The following is a 24,160-nucleotide window of genomic DNA, read 5'->3' on the forward strand; positions in this document are numbered from 1 at the left end:
TCAATTTAACGTTGTTGTTTCAAGTGAAATCTATTGCCAGTATGTAACATTCTTTTGGTAGTTTCAGTGTAACATTTATCACTTGCAGTATACGATTCACTTGCCCCTTCATATGCTGCTTAATGTTTTGTTCACGTTTCATCGGTTGGTATTGATAGTACTGGGGCATGAAAACAGATTTCCTTCAAACCCAATTTTTACCGTTTGGAGTCATTCCATTCCTTATTTCATGGCTTTTTATTCCAGCAAAGGTAGTATCCAACTTAGCCATTTTTTAAAAGTGCACATTTTGCTACTTGTTTTTTTAATATAAATTGCAACACGTTTAAGTCTCAATGCAAAATTTGTCATAAACACTGCATGAAAAATACCTCTGTAAATATTGTCTTCGTTCTTGTGGATGGAGCGTGCTGATAACTAGCAGGTCTTGCTGGAAATGATAATGTATTGAAATAAACAAACAGCGGAAGATGATGAAACACCCTACAGATCTTGAGAAGTATCTCTGTCGGGTGGAAAAGCCATTCAAAGACATTATTACAAGGTAACCTTTTTAATTCCATAATCAAATATCATTCGCTACTACTTTGATTTGGCCACTTATGACTGTTTTTTGGCCTAGGCAATCTCTTGCTGAGCTTCTGGAAGTTTATCATACTCGTACTAAAGCATGTCTTCAGAGAGAAGTAAGTATTAATTCGATAAAATGAAAGATGGTGCAGATAAATGCTCCTAAACCATGTTTAACATTATCAGATTTACCCAAATCTAAATCTAGTTGAACTAGGAAACAATGTGATATACTTTCTGTTTATCAAATTTGAACTGTTTGCATACCTAGAACAGCGTGTGCTGTTGTGTGGTTTTGCATGAATGACCTCTGGTCTTGAACATCTGTGAAAAATGTTTATATCAATAGTCACGGAAGAGAAGGCCAGGAAGGAGTTGGAATTATGTTTAAATAAAGAGACTAATCATGGATTTTCTGCCTCCTTGAATGAGTAAAGAACAGTTCCTGAGGTGTCCTTGATAACAATCAGGCTGGACTTGATAAATGTCAAGTAAAATTTGTCACTTGACTATCAAGTAATCACTATCCCCAATAAGCAAGGATCTAGTCGTTTTCCCCTGATGTGCAATGGCATCATCATTACTGAATTGCCCCAATGTCAACATTCTTGGGAATTTACCATTGATCAGAAACAAAACTGAACCAGCTATATAAATACTATAGCTACGAAAGAATGCCAGAGGTTGAGAATCTCTGCAGTAGATGGGTACCTGAATCCCGAAGTCAAACTGCTATCTAAAAGGTGTGAGTCATGTGGTGAAATATTCTCCAGTTGGTTCAATAGGTGCTGCTCCACCAATAGTTTAAAAGCTCAACACCATCCAGGACAAAGCAGTCCATATCATCAATTCCCCCTTTCAAACCCTAACTTAAGCATTCACTCTCTTTCCCTCCAACAGTACATGCCAAACCTACAGTCTTTGCCACCTAGAATAGCATGGCAGATGAACAGGAAGATAACCATGTGCAAGATCCTTTTGCATCATCCTGGTTTACAGCTATCACCATTTTTAAGTCCTCAAACTCCAACCCAATTACATTAGTGTATGTACAATGTATAGGCTGGTGTTTCAAGACATTTCAATGATACATTCTTGAGCGTAATTGGGTATGTGCAATAAATGTTGGACTTGCTAATGATATTCACAGCAGCTTGTAACCAGAATAGCATCCGATTATTATAGAGCTTTCTTGTTGAGCTATGAACATTGGTCACATTCCTGATGAAGAACTTATACTCAACGTCAATTCTCCTGTTCCTCTTATACTGTCTGACAGCTGTGCTTTTCCAGCACCACACTCATGAACTCTGATCTCTAGGATCTGCAGTCCTCCCTTTCTCCATTGGTGCCTTTCAGCCTAGTAATGGAGGATTCAGCATAATGAAACAAAGCTGTGGGTACTGGACCTTCAGGAAATCTGGGAGAAACTCAGTAAGTCTGGCAGCATCTGTGGAATCCCACTGTGACAGGGTTCTCAGGAAGGGTCACTGGACTCAAAATTAACTCTCGTTTCACTCCACAGATGCAGTCAGACCAGGTGAGCTTCTCTAAGGATTTAGTAGAGTTGTCCTTAAGTATTTCTCCAAATAATATGAAAATTGCCAACTTCCTTGCTGGTGAAGTTGCTGGGTCTTCCACAAAGAAGGATAAATAACAAGAATTTATTTCCAGGTACTGCTGCCCAAAATCACGATAATGATCCAAAAGCGAGACTATTTGGAATCAAAGGTGTGTCAGCTGTAACACACTTGCCTTTGGATGGTAAGGTGCTGGGTTCCACTTGCACACTCGAGCTTAATCGTGAAAATTTGTGCTGACACTCCAGTGCAGAGGGAAAATTTCTCTAGTAAAGTGATGAGCTGTTAAACTGAAGCCTTATCTGCTCACTCATGTCACAGATCCAAAGGCTCTACTTTAAAGAAGACAAAGTAATTATCCCTCATGTTCTGACCAATATGTATTCCTCAAGCAAAATCTAAAACTAAAAGATAATTTGGTCATTATCACTCTCCCTGTTTGTGGAAGTTTGCTGAGTGCAATTTAGCTGATTCCTAAATTTATAACAGTGACTATACATCAAAAATAATTAACTGACTGCAAAGTGATTTGACATACACAATAGCTGTGATAAGTGCCTCAACGCAGCAAATCTTTTTGCTTTTTATTTCTCGGATGTAGTCTTTTTTAAAAAAAATTGTTTCAAGCAAAATTGACTGAGCAGTGCATCAAATGAATTTCGCAGCATGCTTATTCATCAAGGAATATCTCACTGCAGCTCATTTTGTGTACCATTCTTCTGCAGAAAGTAGACTAAATTGTAAGAATTTGTATGATATTTAGAATTCTAATATTGTCTTGAATTCAAGTATATTTTGCATATATGGCTAGCTTTATCCATCTATGAACAATATTTCTGCCCTGTTTAATTTTAACTAGGGGAAACAATACAAAATGGTGGAACAGATTACCCAATCTGTAAAGGATATTTGCAATGCACTGGATGGTGCAGAGACCAAGGCTGTCACTGATGCTGTAAAGAAACTAAAACGTGCTGTTAATCTACCAAAAAATAAAACTGTTGAGGTAAGCTCATTGATCTGTGTCCATTTTTCTTGATGAAAAACTGAACTATTTTCCAACAATACTTTTGTTAATGTTGCAGATTCAATATTTCCCTATTCGATGAAATCATTTAAACGAATGGTTCCGATGATCGATCGTCATTGGCTTGATTTTATTTTTTTAAGTGTAAAGTAATCTTTTTGCAAGGTGCACAGATTCAGTTGAGCACAAGTGGTTGCACAGTCTAGCTTGTATTTCATGTAACATTTGTTTTATAAGGTGATGGTTTTGAAAGTGTCAATATCTTAGCAGCATTAAACTCCAACCTGTCTTATGTTATGGACCTCTGGGTGGAGAATTGGCCAATGTCACATGAGGTCGGGATGGAGGCCTTCATTTCTTCTTTGTAATTATGCCCATCAGAAACCAAAGTTAAAAATTCAATGTAGCTATTAATCAAGAAACTACATCTTGTGTAAGACAAGTGTCTCAGCTCATTGAGACATAACCACAGCTAATCCTCTACCATTTCCAATTGGATGGGCCCTTAGACTCAGTATGGAAAAAGTGATCGTGTAGTTATATGTTGCTCAACTAGTAATCCAGAAAATCTCCGGTAATGCTCAGGAGACTTGTGTTCAAATCCATTAATGGAGGACGGCAAATTTGATGCCCCACAAGAGTTGTCTAAACTTTTGTTGTTGAGGTGTAGAAAGGAAGTTTTAGATGCAGGACTGTACCCCAACCACAGGCCATCGGTGATTGGTACTGCAACATTGCTTGTTCACCCCCTTTTTCAGTAGCTAATATTTCAGAAGACAAACTTGGCTGATATTTGGAGCAGCTTTAATTGTTCTATTAGCATGATACATAGTCATATTAAATGAGGTGGCAAATCTTCTGCAATCAGAAGACTATGCTGCTTCTGCTCCCCAAAACAAGCATCATCTTTGATTTTGGCCTGTTCATACTGCAATTCCAGATGATTGCCCATTATTATACTTCAAAAACTGAACTTCAATTCAGTACAACATCAACTGAGTCCTACTTTTCTTCAGTGACTGCTGCTGTGTCACTCAGGATGGACTATTGTATTTTTAATCTTGACTTTATTTTTTAGCCATGGTGTATGATATTTGGCTAGAGATCCATATCATGGCAGTCACATGATACACATTACTGGTTGACCATAAAAATCGTGTGGAACTATTCCACTACAGCACTAATCTTGAGCAATCAGTAAATGAGGCCTAAAGATTTCAGTGCCATGGTACACAAATGAGTGCTTAGAATTGTGCTCCTGGACTAGCATGAGCGAAGCAACAATGCTTGATGATATCGGAAGATTTGTTTTAAAACAGGATAATGATTGGATTTGCAATTTGAGCATAGTTGAGGTTTTTCGGAAACTTTTAAGTTATCCCAACTACATTGTTAGTACAAACATTTCCCTGAGCAGAAAAGTGCTTTCAGCCTATCTAAAATACAGGTATTGCTGCAAAATTATCCATTAATATTGAAAACATTTTTAGAATCCAGCTTTTTCGATTATATAGTCAAAGGGAGGCCAGAATTCAGTGTATCAAGCCACTCTGTGGCATGCAAACGTTTTGTCAAAAACATAGGTAAATTGAAGAGACACAGTTGGCCATTGTGCTCCTGTTGGTGCTGTTGAATTCATCAGTGAGCTTGTGATTGGATGAGTAGCAGGCATTGTGAAAGTGAATAACTTTTTTGTTTTTGCTTTCATTTGAGGTTTGTTCTCTATCCCTCTCGCCACCACTTCCTCTGGCAGCTCATTGCATACACTCACCACCCTCTACATGAAAATGTTGCCCCTTTGGTCCCTTTTTAAATCTTTCTCCTCTCATCGTAAACCTATGCCCTCTAGTTTGGGTCTCCACTACCCCATGGAAAAGGCCTTGGACTTTTGGCCTATCTATGTCCCTTTTGATTTTATAAACTTTTATATAAGGTCACCCCTTAGCCTCTGATGCTCCAGGGAAAAACTGTCCCAGCCTATTCAGCCTCGTCCTTTATAACCCTGGCAACATCCTTGTAAATCTTTTTGCTTTTTTTCCTTGAACCCTTTTAATATCCCCCAGACTCTAATTGGAGAAGGGAATGTTTTATGCTTCAAGTAAGCCAATATAACTCCTGTTCAGCCTGGAAAATATTAATTTCTAATTTAATTAGTAACAAAGTTGTGAATTCTGTCTTCCATTTAACTTTGTTAATTGCATTATTTTCTGAAGCTGGCTATCTAAAATGGTGTCCCTTTATTGAAAGATGAGTAGTTTGAAGAACATACAAGTATATATGTTATTTTCAACCATAGTAGAATTTCTTAACCTAACAAATTGCTATCAATGCTGATGGATTTAAGTACCACGTGACGAACTTAAAGTGAAATTGGACAGAGCACATCAAAAGTGTTGGAGAATAGCTGAACTGAAGTGAGAACTGAAAATGCTATAAATGATTTCATAAAATGGGTTATATTTCTATATGTTTGAGAGACGTAGCTTTTTATGGATGTTTTGAAACATTTGCTGCTTACATCATCAGTTGTACTTTCATTCCTCACATGATCACCAGCACAAGGACAACACTAGGCTTTCACTATGACCTAGCTCAACCTCTAACCATTTGCATTCATTCGTTGCTCAGTTCTGTTACAGTGCTGACTTCTGACCTGCATCTTCTATAAATTCTTTTCCCTATTATCTGCCACGTACTAAAGCTTGCAATACTCACTATCTTCGACCTTGCAGAATATTTTGGCTTCCAATACCCAACACCATAGAATTTAAAACTCATCCTTGAGTTTTACATTCTATCATATCCTTGCTCTGCTTTATCAGTTATCCCCTCCATCACTAATCCTCTGTCTCTTACTTCTGTATATATTTTTGGCTCCTCACATAACCTTCCATCAATTTTGCTGATTTTCTCACCAACTATTTTAATTGTGTTAAATTCTCCATACAGCTAGTTCTGGTTACAGTGACTGTTTTTGCTGAGTCATTCATTCCTTCTTGAGATCCCCTTGATAAAATTATTCAATGTTTAAAGGCAGATGATTGCTGTTTTTAAGCCAACTACAGTTCTGCTGACTAGTGCTATACTTTTTTAATTCCAAATGATAAGTGATTATGAATAAAATTACTGAAGTGTTACCAGCTCTTTTTCCATAATTGCTTTCTTTGGCTTCCACCTGCCATGCTTTATGGAACTGGTGCTCCTTTCCTGTGAACTTGATATTAGTTTTGTAGCTTCACTGTGTTCAGAACATATTTTATGGAAATAAATCCATTTTAATGTAGCACTTTGATTAGATATGAGCTTTATGGCTATTCATGAGTTGATGCAATTGCCAGATCTCCTGGGGCCTATTGGGCAGTATTTTTAAGGTCCTTCTGAACACATTAGACATCAAGAGGTAGTACAAGGAAAATGAAATGTTAGTGCTTTTCAGAAAATTAAAACTTTGAATGACAAACTGCAAAGCATTTGAAAAATTATTTCTATATATTGATTTGTACTAATCATTAGTTTTTTGCTGTTTTGGGGGAGTTCTGTTCTGCAAGTCTTCAACTGCTGTTAAGGGTTACAGACTTCAGCTGTCCATTGGCCTACTGAGTAAATGCATGGAAACAATAAGTTATGAAGAGCTGAAGGCCTTGAGTTTCCGAGACTATTCTGTCCTGGTAGTTTCTCTGTATTCCTCCAATGGTTGAGCCTTCAGTCCTAAAGGCCAGATCCCAAAACTACCAAATGTTCTACTCTCCTTCCTGACTATCACCCCTGACCACCATCCCCACTATTGCCATCTTAAAACTTTTACTTTTGGCCATTTCACTGATTTCCTACTATCTCTTTCAGTTCAATCCTGAATTATAGAGTCAATTTTCTTTTTTGAAAGGAGTTGTATCAAATTGAGTTGTTCGTGATGTCAAAGTGATTTTTGGATTTAAAGGATTGCCATTTTTTAATGACTCGACTTTTTTTTTGTTGAAATAGGGAAAACCATCATGCCATAATATGTATTACACTTCTGCAGTTGACTTCACGTCTTGACAAAGGGATCGAACTCCTCTAAATTTTGAAGCCAATTATAGTTTGCTTTTTTATTCACAGGTCAAATCAAAAGATAACATTGGTTCATCTAATGGTGCAAAGCATGGTATGTCAAACAAAAAAAATGTTTAATTATCTATGAATTGATTGTAAACATTTCACAAAGTTGTGAACTGATTTGAGTGTCATAGCTGTTGAATTGCTGAAGAGACTGACATAATTGATTGTTTTGATCCTCCCCTTTCCAAAACAAAACTCTATTGGTATAGTTTTTAACTCTACTGTTCCATTTTGGTAAAATGACAAAGACAGTATGCGCAAACCTTTTATTAATCACTGGTTGGGTCTCAGCTGGAATGGTGTGGCCACAGTTAAATCTAGCACCACACCATTTAGAAAGCAGCTTGGATCCTTCTCACGCATTGGCGAAAACCAGAAGAGATTTACCACAATTAAACCAGGATTAAAGAATTTGAATAATGCAGTGAGGACGGGTATGTTGAGTAGGCTGTCCTTTTAATGGGAAAAAATACTTAATCGGCAAATGAAATTCAGTTGAGATAAGTGTTAGGTGGTTCATTTGGTAAGGACCAACAAGGCAAAGGAATACACGGATCAGAGTGACATTGGTGCGGGTGTCCACCAGTCCCTTATCTATCTGCCCTGCTGCCATAGTGGTTAGAAAGATATTATTTGCCAAGGCATAGAGTGTAACAGCAGGGATCTGAATGTGGAAGTGTCTAATATGTGGGTTAGACTGTTGCATACAGTTCTGGAATCCATATTATAGGAGGGATGTGATTGTGCTCCAGAAGAGATTTTCCAGAATGATGCCTGGGCTGGACTGTTTTAGTTATGAAGAGAGATTGACTGACTAGAATGGGGTTATTTTCCATGGAATAGTGAACACACAGGGGAGATGTGATGATTAAGATGCTTAAAATTGAGGGGCATTGACAGGTAGAGAAGGGAAGAAACGTTTTTTCTTTTCCCCCTTGGTGGAGGGGTCAGTGACCAGAGAATGCAAATTTAAAGTAAGAGACAAGGTTTAAAGGAGATATGAGGGGGGAAAAAATGTTTCACACAGAATGTGATGGGAATCTGGAACTGGCTGCTTTGAGGTGTAGTCTCATGACATTTTAAGTGGTATTCAGATGTACATTTGCGAATCCAAGTGCTCGAAGATGAGATTAGAATAGTTAGGTGATTTTGTTTGTTTTGTGTCTGGCGCAGGCTCGCTGGGCTGAAAGGCCTTTATCATGCTGTAGATCTCTAACTTTGACATTCAAGGTGATATTCCAGATTGCAGTCATTTGATCAAATAGACAGCTGACAGTCAATAGACAAGAGATGGGTTGACTATGCTGGCAGTGAGATGCGATTGGCTTTACAGTGAAGCAAGTCAAATAACAAGGGAGTTTAAAAGAGTTGAATGTATGTACCCTGGAAAAGGAAATCCATTGGAGGGGGAGAATAGGGGCATAAGGCTTAACTCTTTTTGTTAAAACGCTAATATAAGCATGATGGGCCTCTCTCTGGGTATATGATTCCGTAAATTGAGTGATTTATGAATACTCCAGGTTAGGGAAAAATATTGTGGTGACGCATAATGTGATTGACGTTTAGTTTGCAAGGTAATGTTTAATGTCTGTATTCAGTTGTGTTGTTTTTGTGTGCAATTACCTCGTGCAAACTGGTATCTTAAGGAATCTTAAGCACAGTTATGTTCAACATGTAAAATTCTTGCACTAATTTAAAAAAATTGTACCAGAGACCTGACCTGCTCATTAAACATAAGAATTAATTTCCAGTTTCTAGCTAGCTGGATTGACTAATAGTGCTTTGTATTTGCTTGAATTGGAGTAATGCCCCTATAAATAGAAAGCCTGCTTAATCGTCTCATGTTATATGAGCAAACCTGATGTTGATATGTTTCAGTATTGGAGAACACGAGTGGGAAAAACTCTACAGTATCAAATCATTTTAAGTACACTTTTTTTAATACAAATTACATTTGGCTTTTTTTTTTACACAATGGGTTGAAAACCTGACCTGAGTGGATTGTTTGAATATACGAACTGGAGTATCTAAAGATGGTCTTTTCAAAATAATGACTGCAACTTGTTTCCTTCCAGTCTAATTGGAAAATGATGTCATTCTAAATGCAAAGGAACCTCTATTATCCAAACAGCATGAGCCACGAGTATTTTGTTCAGATGGTTGAATGCCGGATAGCACTGTTTAGCCTAGCATCGACACCATGCGAACTTGTCTGGTTAATCCAAAATTCGGATAATCAAATGCCAGACAATTGAGGTACCTTTGTATACCTATTAAAATAAGTTTGTACCTTGGGCTTTCTGAAGACCAAAGACTCTGCTTTGAGAAGCTAGTGAATACTGATTGCAGTTGTAACTCTTTAGATTAAAGGCTGTTGGAAGGATTCCAACTTGCAGGATAATTTGTATGTTTTCTGGTAAATATGGATTCTGACATGATCTGTAAATTGCCTCATTGCAATTTATGAAATCATGAGTAGCTTTTAATTTCTGTTTCTGCATATTAACGTCTATCTCTTTATTTTCATCGCATACCAGAGATAGTTGGCTGTCTGTTTCATATTTAAATGTCTGTTTTTAATTACTGGTGAGGTGAGTTTAGCAAGTTATTGAAACCAATATTTGATATTACACAGACAAATGTAGGCCAGGTTTTCCAGTTGTAATGGCAGTGAAACTGTCAGTATTGACCACTATTAATGCACTGAAATTGATGACCACTCCAAAAATCAACATGTGCACAAAATAACACTGAAATCCAAAATGTTTGTCTGCTATTAATATCCTGCCAGACTACAATCAGCTGAAATCATTGAACTACAAGACTTTCCACTCTTATGCCATTCAGTCTTGCTGTGAAAACCCTTGAGAGTTGCATCTATGAGCTGAGGTTTTACTGTTTGACTGTGCTGACTTCATAATTCATGATGATCCCCTCCCACTGGCTTTAATTCTGCTCATTTTATATATGTGGAATATCAAAATGCTCCATTTTATGATCTAAAACTTCATTTAAAAACAAATTGAGATTTACACTCAAATATTAATTTCATTTTACTCTGAAATACTTATACTTTTAAAAAGGAATTCAGTGTTTTTTAAACTTGCTTTGATCATTTTTTTACCACCATGTACTGTAATACCTTTTTCAAATCTGCTGGTAAACTTATTGAACTTGGGAGGCTGGCGTGTGCAGTGCCTATTCTTTTGACCTTTCACTGCATAATTACAGAATGCAGCTGCTTTGGGCCAATGTGTGTGGTTTACTGACTAGATTTTAGACAACAATCTGAAGTATTCTAATCAATATGAATTTAATTACCTTTTGCCGTTACTGCTGTCATGTCTATGTTGTCAATCCATTTTAAGCTTTGGGATGCCAACACCTCTGCTAAAGACTTACATTATTGATATATTATTGATTCGTGACTTTTATGTCTGTATTTCTGTATTTTGACTTATTGTAGATTTCTACCAACTCCCTATTTGATGGTAGAAAATAGTGTGCTCTCCCTGTAAATGGTAGAGTTTTATAGAGTCAGAGTACAGTTAAAGTAAACAATATCTTTACAGTCTAGTTTCCATGCTGATGGGATTTTCAAGTTTTGGATGGCAACATTGCAAATATTTATCTTTTTAGATCACCCCAAAATGTAATGTTTTACGCCTCTTGCTTTGATCAAAGAATGAAGACTGTTGGAAATCGAAAGCTTAATTGTGTTGACAATAAACAGTCAAATCTGCTTGTCTTTTACTGTAGGTGTGGCTGTGTTATGGTAGGATTTCCTTAGTCAGTTCTAATCCTGTTTTAACTGAAACAACAATTGATGCATATCTTTTTTTATACGCTTATCTGCTATTACCAGATTTACAATTTAACAACTAAGTGCCTTGCACCCATTTGTATTCTGTGCAAGAAACAAAAAGCCCAAGTCCTCATTTTTTAATAAGTAAATTATATACCCAACAGAACAGAAGTGAGCTACTTCAGATCTGTAAATCTTTTATACTTGTGTTCTTTTCCCTCTGGAAGCTGTCTTGTAAATGTGAGTCGTATTTGCATTGGGGAATTGACTTTCTTCCAATTTTATCATCTGTTGTATACATGAGTCAGGCAAAGCAACAGTTAGATGCAGAATGAAGCTTCCTTTATTTTGGTAGCCCATTCACTGATGCACGCTGATAATGAGAGCAGTGAACTGGACTTGGAGAATGAGGGTTTTTGGGGGGGTTGAACTGTCCGTATCTATTTCACTTCTGAAACCCTGAATTGAGTTTACAACCCTGTGTTCTCTTTTGCAGAACCCTATGCCTCAAATTGTACCATCAAACACATTGTTCTATATCACATAAATCACCTATAAAGTCAGTTTTATATCTTCTAAATTGGTCTAAAAGTTCACCAACAATGTAACATGGCAAATCTAGCCCTTCAATAAAAATTGACTCCTCGATACCCCACCCCCACATTACCTTCTCTTAAATTGTCATCGTTGTGTTCTCTTATTAGAATCCATTTTCTCTAGAACTCCAAATTCCTCTTGTGCATCTATTTCCCTTTGTGCCACCATTCATGATTTATATCTTTAAAGTGTTGAGAATGTGTGACTCAAATTCCCTCTATTACACCCTTTTAGCCTTTTCTCCTCTGAGAGTCTCTTATAATTTGCCTCTGATCAAGCTTTTTGTCAACCCTCTGAACAGTGTCTTTTCTTCTTTGACACTACTTTATATTTTTCAGAGATTTATGAAACATCTCATTTCATTAAAGATGCTATATAAATGCAAATTGGTGGCAACTTGTTTTCCTAATAAGCACAAAAACTAAAATACAGCATGATTCCAGTCCCAACTACCTGCTGCCGGAGTTTACTTCTGCTATCCGGACAGTAGTTTACATCCCACCCCACAGGGAAGTGAAGAGCACACTTGATCAAATATAGGAGAAAGTGAGGACTGCAGATGTTGGAGATCAGAGCTGGAAAAGCGCAGCAGGTCAGGCTGGAAAAGCGCAGCAGGTCAGACAGCATCAAAGGAGCAGGAGAATTGATGTTTCAGGCATAAGCCCTTCTTCAGGAATGAGGAGGGTGTGCCAAGCAGGCTAAGATAAAAGGTAGGGTGGAGGGACTTGGGGGAGGGGCGTTGGGAATGCGTTAGGTGGAAGGAGGTTAAGGTGAGGGTGATAGGCCGGAGAGGGGTTGTGGGCAGAGAGGTCGGGAAGAAGATTGCAGGTCAAGAAGGCGGTGCTGAGTCCGAGGGTTGGGACTGAGAAAAGGTTGGGGGAGAGGAAATGAGGAAGCTGGAGAAATCTGCATCCGTCCCTTGTGGTTGGACGGTTCCTAAGCAGATGAGGCGCTCTTCCTCCAGGCATCGTGTTGCCATGGTCTGGTGATGGAGGAGGCCAAGGACCTGCATGTCCTTGGCCGAGTGGGAGGGGGAGTTAGTGTTTAGCCACGGGGCGGTTGGGTTGGTTGGAGCGGGTGTCCCAGAGGTGTTCTCTGAAACGTTCCGCAAGTAGGCAGCCTGTCTCCCCACTGTATAGGAGGCCACATCGGGTTCAGCGGATGCAGTAAATGTGTGGAGGTGCAGGTGAATTTGTGACAGATGTGGAAGGATCCCTTGGGGCCTTGGAGGGAAGTGAGGGGGGAGGTGTGGGCGCAAGTTTTGCATTTCTTGCGGTTGCAGGGGATGGTGCCGGGAGTGGAGGTTGGGTTGGTGGGGGGTGTGGACCTGATGAGGGAGTCGCGGAGGGAGTGGTCTTTCCAGAACGCTGATGGGGGAGGGGAGGGAAATATGTCCTTGGTGGTGGGGTCTGTTTGGAGGTGGTGGAAATGACCAAAGATGATACGACGTATCTGGAGGTTGGTGGGGTGGTAGGTGAGGACCAGTGGGGTTCTGTCCTGGTGGCGATTGGAGGGGTGGGGTTCAAGGGCGGAGCAGTAGGAAGTGGAGGAGATGCGGTGGATAGCATCGTCAACCAAGTCGGAGGGGAAATTGCGGTCTTTGAAGAAGGAGGCCATCTGGATTGTTTGGTATTGGAATTGGTCCTCCTGGGAGCAGATGCGGCGGAGGCGAAGAAATTGGGAAAATGGGATGGCGTTTTTACAGGGGGCAGGGTGGAAGGAGGTGTAATCTAGGTAGCCGTGGGAGTCAGTCGGTTTATAGTATATGTCCATGTTGAGTCGGTCGTCCGAGATTAGAAATGGAGAGGTCTAGGAAGGGGAGGGAGGAGTCTGAGATGGTCCAGGTGGGGGGTGGTGCCAGTGTAGCTGTGGAAGATGGACTGTTCTGCATATCCGACGAAGAGGCAGGCATAGCTGGGGCCTATGCGGGGGCCCATGGCGACTCCTTGGTTTGGAGGAAGTGGGAGGATTGGAAAGAGAAGTTGTTCAGTTGATCAAATATATGCCACTACAAATAGCCTTGAGACTGAGGCCATGTACATCATGGCCAGTGACTTCAACCAGGCCAAACTCAAGAATGTGCTACCAGGGTGCCAACAAAATGTCTCCTGCCTCACCAGAGACCCAAACGCCCTTGACCATTGCTACACAACTAACAAAGACATCTTCCACTCCATTCCCTGCCCACATTTTAGTAAATCAGACAATAAGGCTGTGCTCCTTCCCTCTGCTTACGGGTAGCAACTGAATGTGAGGATCTGGTACTGAAGGTAGTACAGTATTGGTTTGCTGTAGGCACCCTTCCGTTACATGACTGCTGAGAGTCAGTGGTCTGGTCCACATTCAAGAACTTAACGGCTAGCCTAAATGAGTATGCTACTACGTCACAAGCTGCTTCAATAAGTGTGTAAAGAACAGTGTGCCAAAGGAATTAGTGTTCCCCAAATGCAAACCATGGATGAACCGGGAGATCCATTCCTTTTTTTGAAGCCTTGGTCAGAGGTGTTCAAAAGTGACCCTGATCTGACAGGAAATCTAAGTACAATTTTCACTATCTTCGTACATGTGACAATAATAAAGCAAATCAAGTGTGATTTGTAAAATTCAGGAAAATGAACACTTTTGTTTCATCCTTGAATGACAGAAGTTGATTTGCTTGTGTCCCAGAGGGCAGGCACCCCTCCTGTACATTCAAATCAACTTTATTTGATCAACTCAAATTGATTTTTGTTAACATCATTCAAGCTATGCACAGATTTATTTCTTTATCTAGCAAATGATGAACAATCCATTGCTGTGGGATAAAAGGATATCACTCAGAGTCAGAGATGTACAGCATGGAAACAGACCCTTCGGTCCAACCCGTCCATGCCGACCAGAAAGTCTGAACTAGGACAGAATTTTCTTTGTTTTTCGACACACATACTGAGAGACATTTGTTCTTCTGATTTGCAGGATCTTCACTTGCAGAAAATCCTGTGAATGCAAGCATCCATGCTCTAACATTAGCTGTGTACGATCTGCTACAGCTGTACCTGAGTTCTTTTAGCAGAAACACAGATGCAACTGGGAGTCTGCCACAAAGTACAAAATGTACAAAGGAAGCACAGACCACAACAGAACACCTGCAATTTACACTGTTTGCAGCACATAGAATTCCAGGAGCATGGGTCAGCAGGTGCGTATTGAAGGAAGGCTCTGTGGTACATCGGTTTTTCAGAACGTAAATGGGTGACATTTGTTTTTGGAGGAAAAGAAGTGATGAGTTGTAAATGGGTTACTGCTCTGTGTATTCTGGTTTAATATAGGAACCTTGACCTAGATTTTGAAATCTCTGCTGTATAATGCCTGCCATTTAAAAAAAAAATCTTATGACTTGAAAATCTGGAGCAAAAAAGTCAAGAGCCTTGGGTATACTGTTGAAATTTAGTTACCCACTAGCACGCTAAAATAAATTTTTACTTCCTGGCTTTTGCTTAGCATCTACTTTTAAATTGTATGGAAACTTTGTGTAATGTTAAATGAGATGTGTCTTCCACTTAACCAGAAGTGCTATTTAGCTTGCACTCTAATTATAAAAAAAATTAAAAGGTTACAGCATTTTAAAACAGGCTAGCTTTCATAAATCTCTACACTCTAATACACAATTTTCCTTAATCGGTCTTGCCTGTAAATTTTCTTCCTTGTCTCCATAATTTTATCTGCTTTAATTTACCACCTAGCCCTACAGGCAAGGTAGAGATTGTAATGTTTCTAGTCCACTTTTACCCTAACAAAAACAAAGCACTGGCGGTGCTGTAAATCTGAAATAAAAATAGAAAACACTGGCAAAACCACAATAGACCTGGCAGTATTTGTGGCAAGAGCTGATCTTTCAGGCTGATGACTGCTTCGTCAAACATTAACTCCACTCTGCACCTATTTTGTGGTTGACAATAACCAACGAAGCATCATCCAGTTTTTTTTTTGTCCCTGACTTTGCCCTTAATTTGTGCTTCATCACTTAACAGTGCTTGGCTGTTCATATCAAATATTCAGTGAAGTAGGATCTGAATATAAACCATCAGTGGAACTGCATATTAATCTGCCATTATTCAGCATAACCATAAGCATTTTCTTCACCACTGTCAAAGGAAGGCCACCAGCATTCTTAAAGATCCATCCCATCCTGGCAATGGTTTTCTAAACCCGTGCCATTGGGGAGAATGTACGAAGTCTGAACATACGCACCAGCCGGTTTCACAACAGTTTCTACGATCCTGTTGTTAGAACACTGAATGGACTCCCAATCTCTTAACATTTCCCCTGTACCTGTGTTTCTGTTTTTGCTGCTGTTTACCTATTATTTACTGTCTATGCGACTTAATTGTGTGATCTGCCTGTATTGCTTGCAAGACAAAGCTTTTCACTGCCTCGTTACACGCAACAATAAATTCAATTCAATTCGATTATCCCCCTATTTGGTTTCTAAACTATTTGTAAATTAGGTCATGTTACCTTAGTCTTTTGTAGTGCATATGTGGATGCTTAAGTTCCTTTGTCTCTCTTCCTCCTTTTGGTATAGGTGATTGGGTTTATGCATCTGGTTGTGACAATCAGAGGTCATTGTATTTGTGTGTGACACTGATTCTGCTTATCTCCTGTAATCCACCTTGCTGCATTTTTACTAGGGTTTATGTAATACTTTTAACAAAGCTGTTTACTGGTGTCTGATTGCTAGTGAAATTTCCAACTTCACTGTTTAAAATCAACAAAAATGTAAATTCTCTGAAAAGTTTGCACGTTCCTCCTGTGTCTGCATGGATTTGCTCCAGTTTTCTCCCACAGTCCAAAGATGTGCAGGTTGGGTGGATTGGTGATGCTAAATTGCCAATAGTATCCAGGGAGGTGCAGCCTTGGGTGGATTAGCTGTTGGAAATGTAAGGTTAGCAAAGTGTGTCTGAGTGGGATGCCCTTTTGGAGGGTCAGTGCGCACTTGATGGGTTGAATGCCTGACTTCCACAAGAAGTATTCTAAATCTGTTCCATCCGTAATTTAACAAGTAATATAAAACTAGGTGAAGAAGCTAATTCTCCCTGGTGCTGAATTAGCACCAATATCTGTACTCCTATATAACAAAAGTTGCTTGGTCGTATTATAGGAAATAATTATTTGATTGTTTTGTCTGTTTTAGAACAAACTTGAGTGCTTTGTTATTTGTTCTATAAATCTGTATCTTCTATTGTTTTCACTCTGAATAACAATCTGCTGCAAACAAATGAAAGTACTGTTGTCAAACCCAGCATGTCCATGTAATTCCTCTATTCTACAGTTAAGACAAGAAATATATCATTCCTTCAATTATCCTAAAGTTATGGCATTGTGAGCAATAGGATAAATAACACACTAAGGAATCTACAAAAAAACGGACAAATAACCAGAGCTGACCTACAAAGAATGAAACCGGAAAGCAGCAACAACCCCCAGATTCTATGGATTACCTAAAGTACACAAACCAGACATCCCACTCAGACCCATAGTATCACTACCAGGGACACCATCATACAAACTGGCTAAAGAACTACAGCAGAAACTGAAACACCTGATCAGCGGATCCAGACACTCTATACAATCAACACAGGAATTCTTGGACATCATCAGAAATATACACATAGACAAAGAAGAAACCATGATATCATTCGACATGACGGCACTGTTCACTTCGATTGACAAAACCCTAGCCAGAGAAACAATAGCCAACCTACTGGACATACAGAACAGAAAACAGGACGCTGAACCTATCAACAAAGACGGCATACTTAAACTACTGGACTTGTGCCTCACAACACACTTCACATTCAACAACCAGATATACGAACAAATCAACGGAACACCCATGGGATCACCAATCTCGGGACTCATAGCAGAGGCAGTTATGCAAAGGTTAGAACAAACAGTCCTACCACAAATTCAACCCAAACTTTGGGTCAGATATGTCGATGACACGTTTGTAATCATTAAAAACACGGAAATAGAAAAAACACACTGGATCATCAACGCCACACTCACAGGAATCCGATTCACGAGAGAAGAAGAAAAGGATAGCCAACTCCCATTCCTAGACGTGATGGTACAGAGAACACCGAATGGAGAATTCACTACAAGGGTATACAGGAAAGCCACACACACAGACCAAGTCCTAAACTATGAAAGTAACCACCCCAACACACACACACACACACGAAGCTGCATCAGGACACTATTCAAAAGGGCCACAACACACTGCAGCACACCAGAACTGCAAAAAGAAGAGGAACACCTATACAAGGTATTCGCCAAAAACGGATACCCGCGCAACTTCATCAACAGATGCCTAAGAGAAAGACCACGGAACGAGGACATACCACAACCAAAAGGACTAGCCACACTACCATACATCAGGAGCATCTCAGAACTGACAGCCAGACTAATGCGATCCCTAGGACTCAACGGCACACAAACCAACAGCCACGCTCAGACAACAACTCACCAGAACCAAGGACCCGATACCCAACATGAGCAAAACTAATGAAGTGCAAGGACTGAAGTGCAAGGACTGCACAAAACACTATATAGGACAAACAGGAAGACAGCTAACAATCCGCATACATGAACATCAACTAGCCACAAAACGACACGACCAGCTATCCTTAGTAGCCACACACGCAGACAACAAGCAACATTAATTCGACTGGGACAACATTACTATCATGGGGCAAGCCAGACACAGATCAGTCAGGGAATTCCTAGAGGCATGGCATTCATCCACAAACTCCATCAACAAACACATCGACCTGGACCCAATATACCGACCACTACAGCGGACAGCTGAAACTGACAACCGGAAGCGGCAGGGACAGACCACTATAAACACTGGAGGAAACATCAAAGAAGCGCTTCGCAGGAGGCTCCCAAGCACTGATGATGTCGCCTAGCCAGGGGACGAAACGTTTGCAACAAAAACTTCCAGCTCGGCGAACAGAACCACAACAAGCACCCGAGCTACAAATCTTTGCACAAACTTTGAATTGTGAGCAATGATAGATGTGGGAAATTTTTAAAAATATCCATTTCAATTGTAAAAGTGAAGTTCTCAAGTGGGTAAATTACAATATGGTTAAAATTTGGGACACTAGCATCTATAGTGGCAGAGAGCTGTTGCTTTTCTTTAGTGCGTAAAGGGTTAGAGAACCTCAATGATAAACACACTGATTTGGTTCCAGAGGCTATAATATACTGACTTCAAATGCAAGGCTAAGCAATGTCCTTGATTTATTTCCCCATATCCTTCAGCAAGAATATATTGAGTTCACCATGCATGAAGCTCTCAAATGCAGAAATTCAACATGCAAATCTGCTTCCATTCAGCTGTGCAGTTGCAACATCTTCATGATTCATGCTGGTCAAACCACCGTTTTTACAGTGCACTGGAATGCAGCAGCTAGCTTAAGTACTTCACCTTCATCAAAGACTCACTTCTGGGGGCAATACTGCTTGTATTTGATCCAGTTTGCATCAGTGGTTTTCCTCTTGCTATCCATGGAGGAATTCAAGGGTGTAAGATACTGGGATGTAAATATATTGCATTATTAAAACTACACAAAGTGGAAACTGCTACTTTAAGTAACGAAGATTATGTGGAGGTGCTGGTGTTGAACTGGGGTGGATGAGGTCAGATCAGGTGATGAAAGGGGAGCACTACGAAAACTTTGATTTCAAATAAAGCTGTTGAACTTAGCTCAGAAATCATATCACACTAAGTAATGAAGGATGGAGGCTATGCATTTTTAGGGGCATGGTGGTTTCAGCAGGAAATATCTGAAAGGCATCTTTTTCTTCCTGCTGCAATGGAAGTGGGTCACCTTTTCTTCTGTTCCACGGGCTTGGACGTTATAACCAAAATTGGTTAAAATGAATTGATGTCTCACCGTGTAAGAGCTTGAAATGGGATTTTTTGAAAAGGCTCAAAATGTCCAGAAATAGCAGTTCATATTTGAGATGCATAAAATTCCTTGTATAATGACCACATCTATCATTTAGTTTCTTATTTGTACCAAAATTGTTCTTGATATTTTAATGTCTTACTATCTAAAATTAATAGTCCAAATGAAAGTTATTTTTACAGTACATAGCTATAACTATTGTAAATGTACTTTGTAAAATGTAAGTTTTTGTTCTAATACGTGATACTTGTTTTCTCTCTAGTTTTGAGAAGTATTTTCTAATGTGTTCATTGACACACAATGGAAAAGATATTTTTAAACCAGTGCAATCTAAGAAAGTTGGGACATATCGCAGCTTTTTCTACCACATCAAGTGGGATGAACTGTGAGTATTTTCTCTTATTTTGTGAAATAAATGGGGGTCCAATAAGTAAATCACTTTGGAATCAAAGGTTAGTTGAATTTGTTACTTTACTGCATGGCTTTGACTCCCTGGAGAATTCTACATACAAATTTGATAATTTCCTACTAAAATTGCACGACATTGCCCTGCTGGTCTTGTCAGCACCTCCTGCCAAAACATCATTTTAATGTGAAACCATCAAGAATGGCAAACTGCAATGGGCTAAAGTATTTAATTTTAGTTGCAGTGCCACAGGAGAGTTTCATGTCCCTCAGTCTTGCTAAGATGAATGAAGCAATGGCCTGTGTTCAAGCTTGCAATCCAGTAATTCTTTGCACTCAAGTTCATGCCATCTGTGTTGAATGAAGTGACTTTTGGCTCCGATGTGTTGCTGAAAATCATCTGCTTTTGCTGATCATGCATATTCCTGTAATGGCGGTTAGGTGGTGAGATCATATAAAAGGAGGGGCAGCGAATGGGGGAAAAAAACTTTCTTGTGCTTATTACAGTTGATGGCCTGTTAACTAATTGGTGATTTGAAACTCCAAGATATTTAAATCTTTAAACGAAATTATGAATCTTGGTTACAAAAATTGACGTGCAGTTTTTACGAGGTATTTTGGTGTGTTTTGGCCTAACTGCATAACTGATTGCTGGTGTTGTTAGTATGAAAGTTTCAATGTTGTATTCTATCTCATCACCACACCTATAATTTAATATTCTAAAAGCGACGCATTATTAATTGACATTTTTCAGCAAATGTGGAAGCAATCAGGTTTACATTGTACGAGAAATGGTTAATGTTCATGTTATATTAGCTTTACCACCAATTATTGGATAGGCTTGATCGAGGAGGATTAGTGGCAAACTACCTCCAGCAGCATTTCTCAGTCCCACATAATGGTAGAAGTGGCAAAGACTCAAGGTACCAGGAGTTGGCATTTAGGTAAAATACCACAGATCATGACTTATTTAAATAACTTAATTCTTAAAATAAGATTTTTGTGTTTTTTATTAATATTATAAAATGTCCATGCAGCTTGATTTGATGTCTGCTTTTGACTGATGTGAGGTGTTTTGTGTGAATATTTTAAGTCTTTTTTTTAATCTAGCTTTTGACGAGTTCTGCTTTTTGATGAAATCATGTCAGATTTTGAACAGACTGAAAGCTAAAAATAACTGCATTGAGATACTTGAGTTTTGTTTTCATGTAAAAACATTGCTTGTAATGTGTGTTATTTATCCTGTATTACTTAATCTTCCATTATCACCCATCCAGGGTGGTGGGGGTGGGGGGGGGAGTGGGGAGTGTTGTTTCCTTCTGAATGATTGAGTCAGTGATTTTCCTGCACATCAGGGCATCCTGCTAGTAGGTGAAACTATCAGTGAGTTCAGTGACAGTGAATAGTGCTATTTGTGCTTGGGACAGTATGCAGAATTGCTTTTCGTGCTAGTTAAATTTTAATCTCGGAGAGAGACGAAAAAGATGACTGAAGCAAAAGTGAACTCCTTAGTGCAGTACCTTTTTTTTTTTTAAAAACAGCCCATTGGAACCCTGTGTTTTTTGTTTTAAACCAAAAACCAGCTGGTCCATCAGATTGAAATTTAGACTGCTTTGACTTCTTCAAAAGATGTAGTATGAGATTATTAGCTAGTTATTTTGTAAAGCTTTACCACACAGGAGTCTGCTCAATCAGGTAAGAGCTCATGGTGTTACATCAGAACATAAGAAATAGGAGCAGGAGTAGGCCATCTGGCTGTCAAGCTTGCTTCGCCATTCAATAAGATTAAGGCTGATCTTTTCATGGACTCTACTCCATTTAATCACCCGCTCACCATAACCCTTTAATTCCTTTAGTTCAAAAATCTATCTACCTTTGCCTCAAAAGCATTCCACTAAGTATCCTCAAGTGCTTCAGTGGGCAGAGAATTCCATAAATTCTCAAGCTTCAGGTGAAGAGGTTCCTCCTCAACTCAGTCCTGAATTTGCTCCCCCTTTACTTTGAGGCTACTTCACCTTGTTCTAGTTTCACCTACCAATGGAAGCAACCTCCCTGCTTTTATCTTATCTGTTCCCTCCATAATTTTATATATTTCTGTAGGATTTCCCTCATCTCTCCCCTCCCCATTCTTCTAAATTCTAGTGAGTATCGTCCTAATCCACTCAATCTCTCCTCATAAGCCAACCCTCAACTCTGGAATCAACCTAGTGAACCTCTTCTGCATTGTCTCCATTGCCAGTGCATCCTTCCTAAAGTAAGGGGACCAAAACTTTGTATAGTACTCCAGGTATGGCCTCAGAAGCACCCAACAAAGCTGCAGCATAACCTCCTATTTTTAAACTCCATTCCTCGAGCAATGAAGGGCAATATTTCATTCGCATTTTTCATTTTCTGCTGCACCTGCAGACCAACTTATTGTGATTCATGTACTAGGACACTCGCGTCCCTCTGCACAGCCGCATGCTGCAATTTTTCACCATTTAAATAATCCATTTTGTTGTTGTTCCTACCAGAATGGATGACCTCTCACTTCCCAAATAGTACTCCATCTGCCAGACCCTTGCCTGCTCGCTTAACTATCTATGTCCCTCTGTAGACTGTGTCCTCTGCACATTTTGCCCAACCACTCTTTGTAGTGTGATCTGTGAACTTTGACACATTATATTTGTCCCCAACTCTAAATCGTCTATCTAAATTGTAAACATAAGCCACTGACCATCAACCAAAAAAAAACCCATTTATCCTGACTCTTTGCTTTGTTAGTTAATCAATCCTCAATCCATTCTCATACATTACCCGTTATGCCATGCATCTTTCTTATGCAACTGCCCTTTTGTACGGTACCTTGTTGAATGCTTTCTGGAAATTCAAATACACCACATCCACGAGTTCGCCATTGTCTACCTCAAGCTAAAGTAAATCAGATAAACATGACCTGCCTTTCATGAACCAATGCTGTCTGCCAATGGGACAATTTCTATCCAGAAGTCTTGCTATTTCTTCCTTTGATGATTAGATTCAAGCATTCTCCCCACTAATAAAGTTAAGCTTTAAGTTGGGAGAGTGAGCAAAAAATTAGCAGATGGCATACAATGTGGGAAAGTGAGGCTGTACACCTTGACCGGAAGAATAGAAGCCCAAACTATTTTCTGAATGGGGAAAAGCTGTGGAAATCTCAATCACAAAAAAGGAAAGTGAGTCCTAGTTCAAGTTAGCATGCCGGTTCAGTTGGAAGACAACTGCAGTATTAGTATTTGTATCAAGAGAGCTAAAATACAAGAGCAGGAATGTACTGCTGGGCATGTTGAGTACTGTGAGCAGTTTTGGACTCCTCTAAGGAAGTTGCGCAGATCCTGGAGGGGTTCAAAGGTTCATAAGAATGATCCTGAGGATGAAACGCCTTGTCATATCATGAGCAGTTAAGGACTTTGTATCAGTATTTGATGGAGTTCAGAAGAGTGAGGGGTGATTTCATTTAAAATGTGCAGAATATTGAGAGGATAGAGTGAACATGAAGGTATTTGCACAACTAGAACTGACTTTGATCTAAGGGCTTCAAACTGAAGGGGCAAATCTTTAAAACTGGGATTAGGAAGGAATTCTTCAGCCAAAGGTTGGTAAACCTGTGGAATCCATTGGCTCAGAAGGTCTTTGAGTGTATTTGACAGATGTTCTTGAGTAATAAGAGGATCCAAGATTGAGGAGAAGGCAGGAGAATTCAGTTGAGAAACACATCAGCCATGATTGAATAGTGGAGCAGATTCAGTGAGCCGAATGGCCGCGTTCTGCTCCTATATCTTACGGTCACTTAAGTTGCATCAGTTTCCATGTTGATGCTTTTAGAACCTCCTAAACATCAACATTTCACATTTTCAAAAAAAGCCACGTGACAATTGCTCACATCTCCATAAAAACTTAATTTACCAGTTTAGTTTTATTTGAAAGGTGAGCCTTTTTTGTTCTATCCCTTATCAAATATTTTAGTTGTTTGATTTTTAAAAATCAAATGAGTAAAGATGATTGTGAAAATATTCAGAATTGTTTTTCAAAATGTTGCCAATAGCTTCTCAGTATTAAAGAAGTATTATCTGCAATGTTTGTATTCACATATCAATTT

At 39.3% G+C, this 24,160-nt stretch overlaps 1 protein-coding gene across 1 annotated transcript in view; it reads left to right on the forward strand.

Moving 5' to 3' along the window:
• pik3c2a (phosphatidylinositol-4-phosphate 3-kinase, catalytic subunit type 2 alpha) overlaps positions 1 to 24,160 on the forward strand; it is a 134,253-nt gene that overhangs the window by 62,252 nt on the left and 47,841 nt on the right. Inside the window, 7 exon segments of the mRNA XM_087996869.1 lie at positions 460 to 481; positions 483 to 544; positions 623 to 686; positions 3,010 to 3,156; positions 7,276 to 7,321; positions 14,633 to 14,855; positions 19,901 to 20,023. Coding sequence (XP_087852995.1) covers positions 460 to 481; positions 483 to 544; positions 623 to 686; positions 3,010 to 3,156; positions 7,276 to 7,321; positions 14,633 to 14,855; positions 19,901 to 20,023 — 687 coding nt within the window.

This window comes from Chiloscyllium plagiosum, unplaced genomic scaffold (genome assembly GCF_037043375.1).
Source record: "Chiloscyllium plagiosum isolate Xiang-an unplaced genomic scaffold, Cpla_swu_hap1 HiC_scaffold_18, whole genome shotgun sequence".
In the NCBI taxonomy this organism is placed as follows: Eukaryota; Metazoa; Chordata; class Chondrichthyes; order Orectolobiformes; family Hemiscylliidae; genus Chiloscyllium; species Chiloscyllium plagiosum.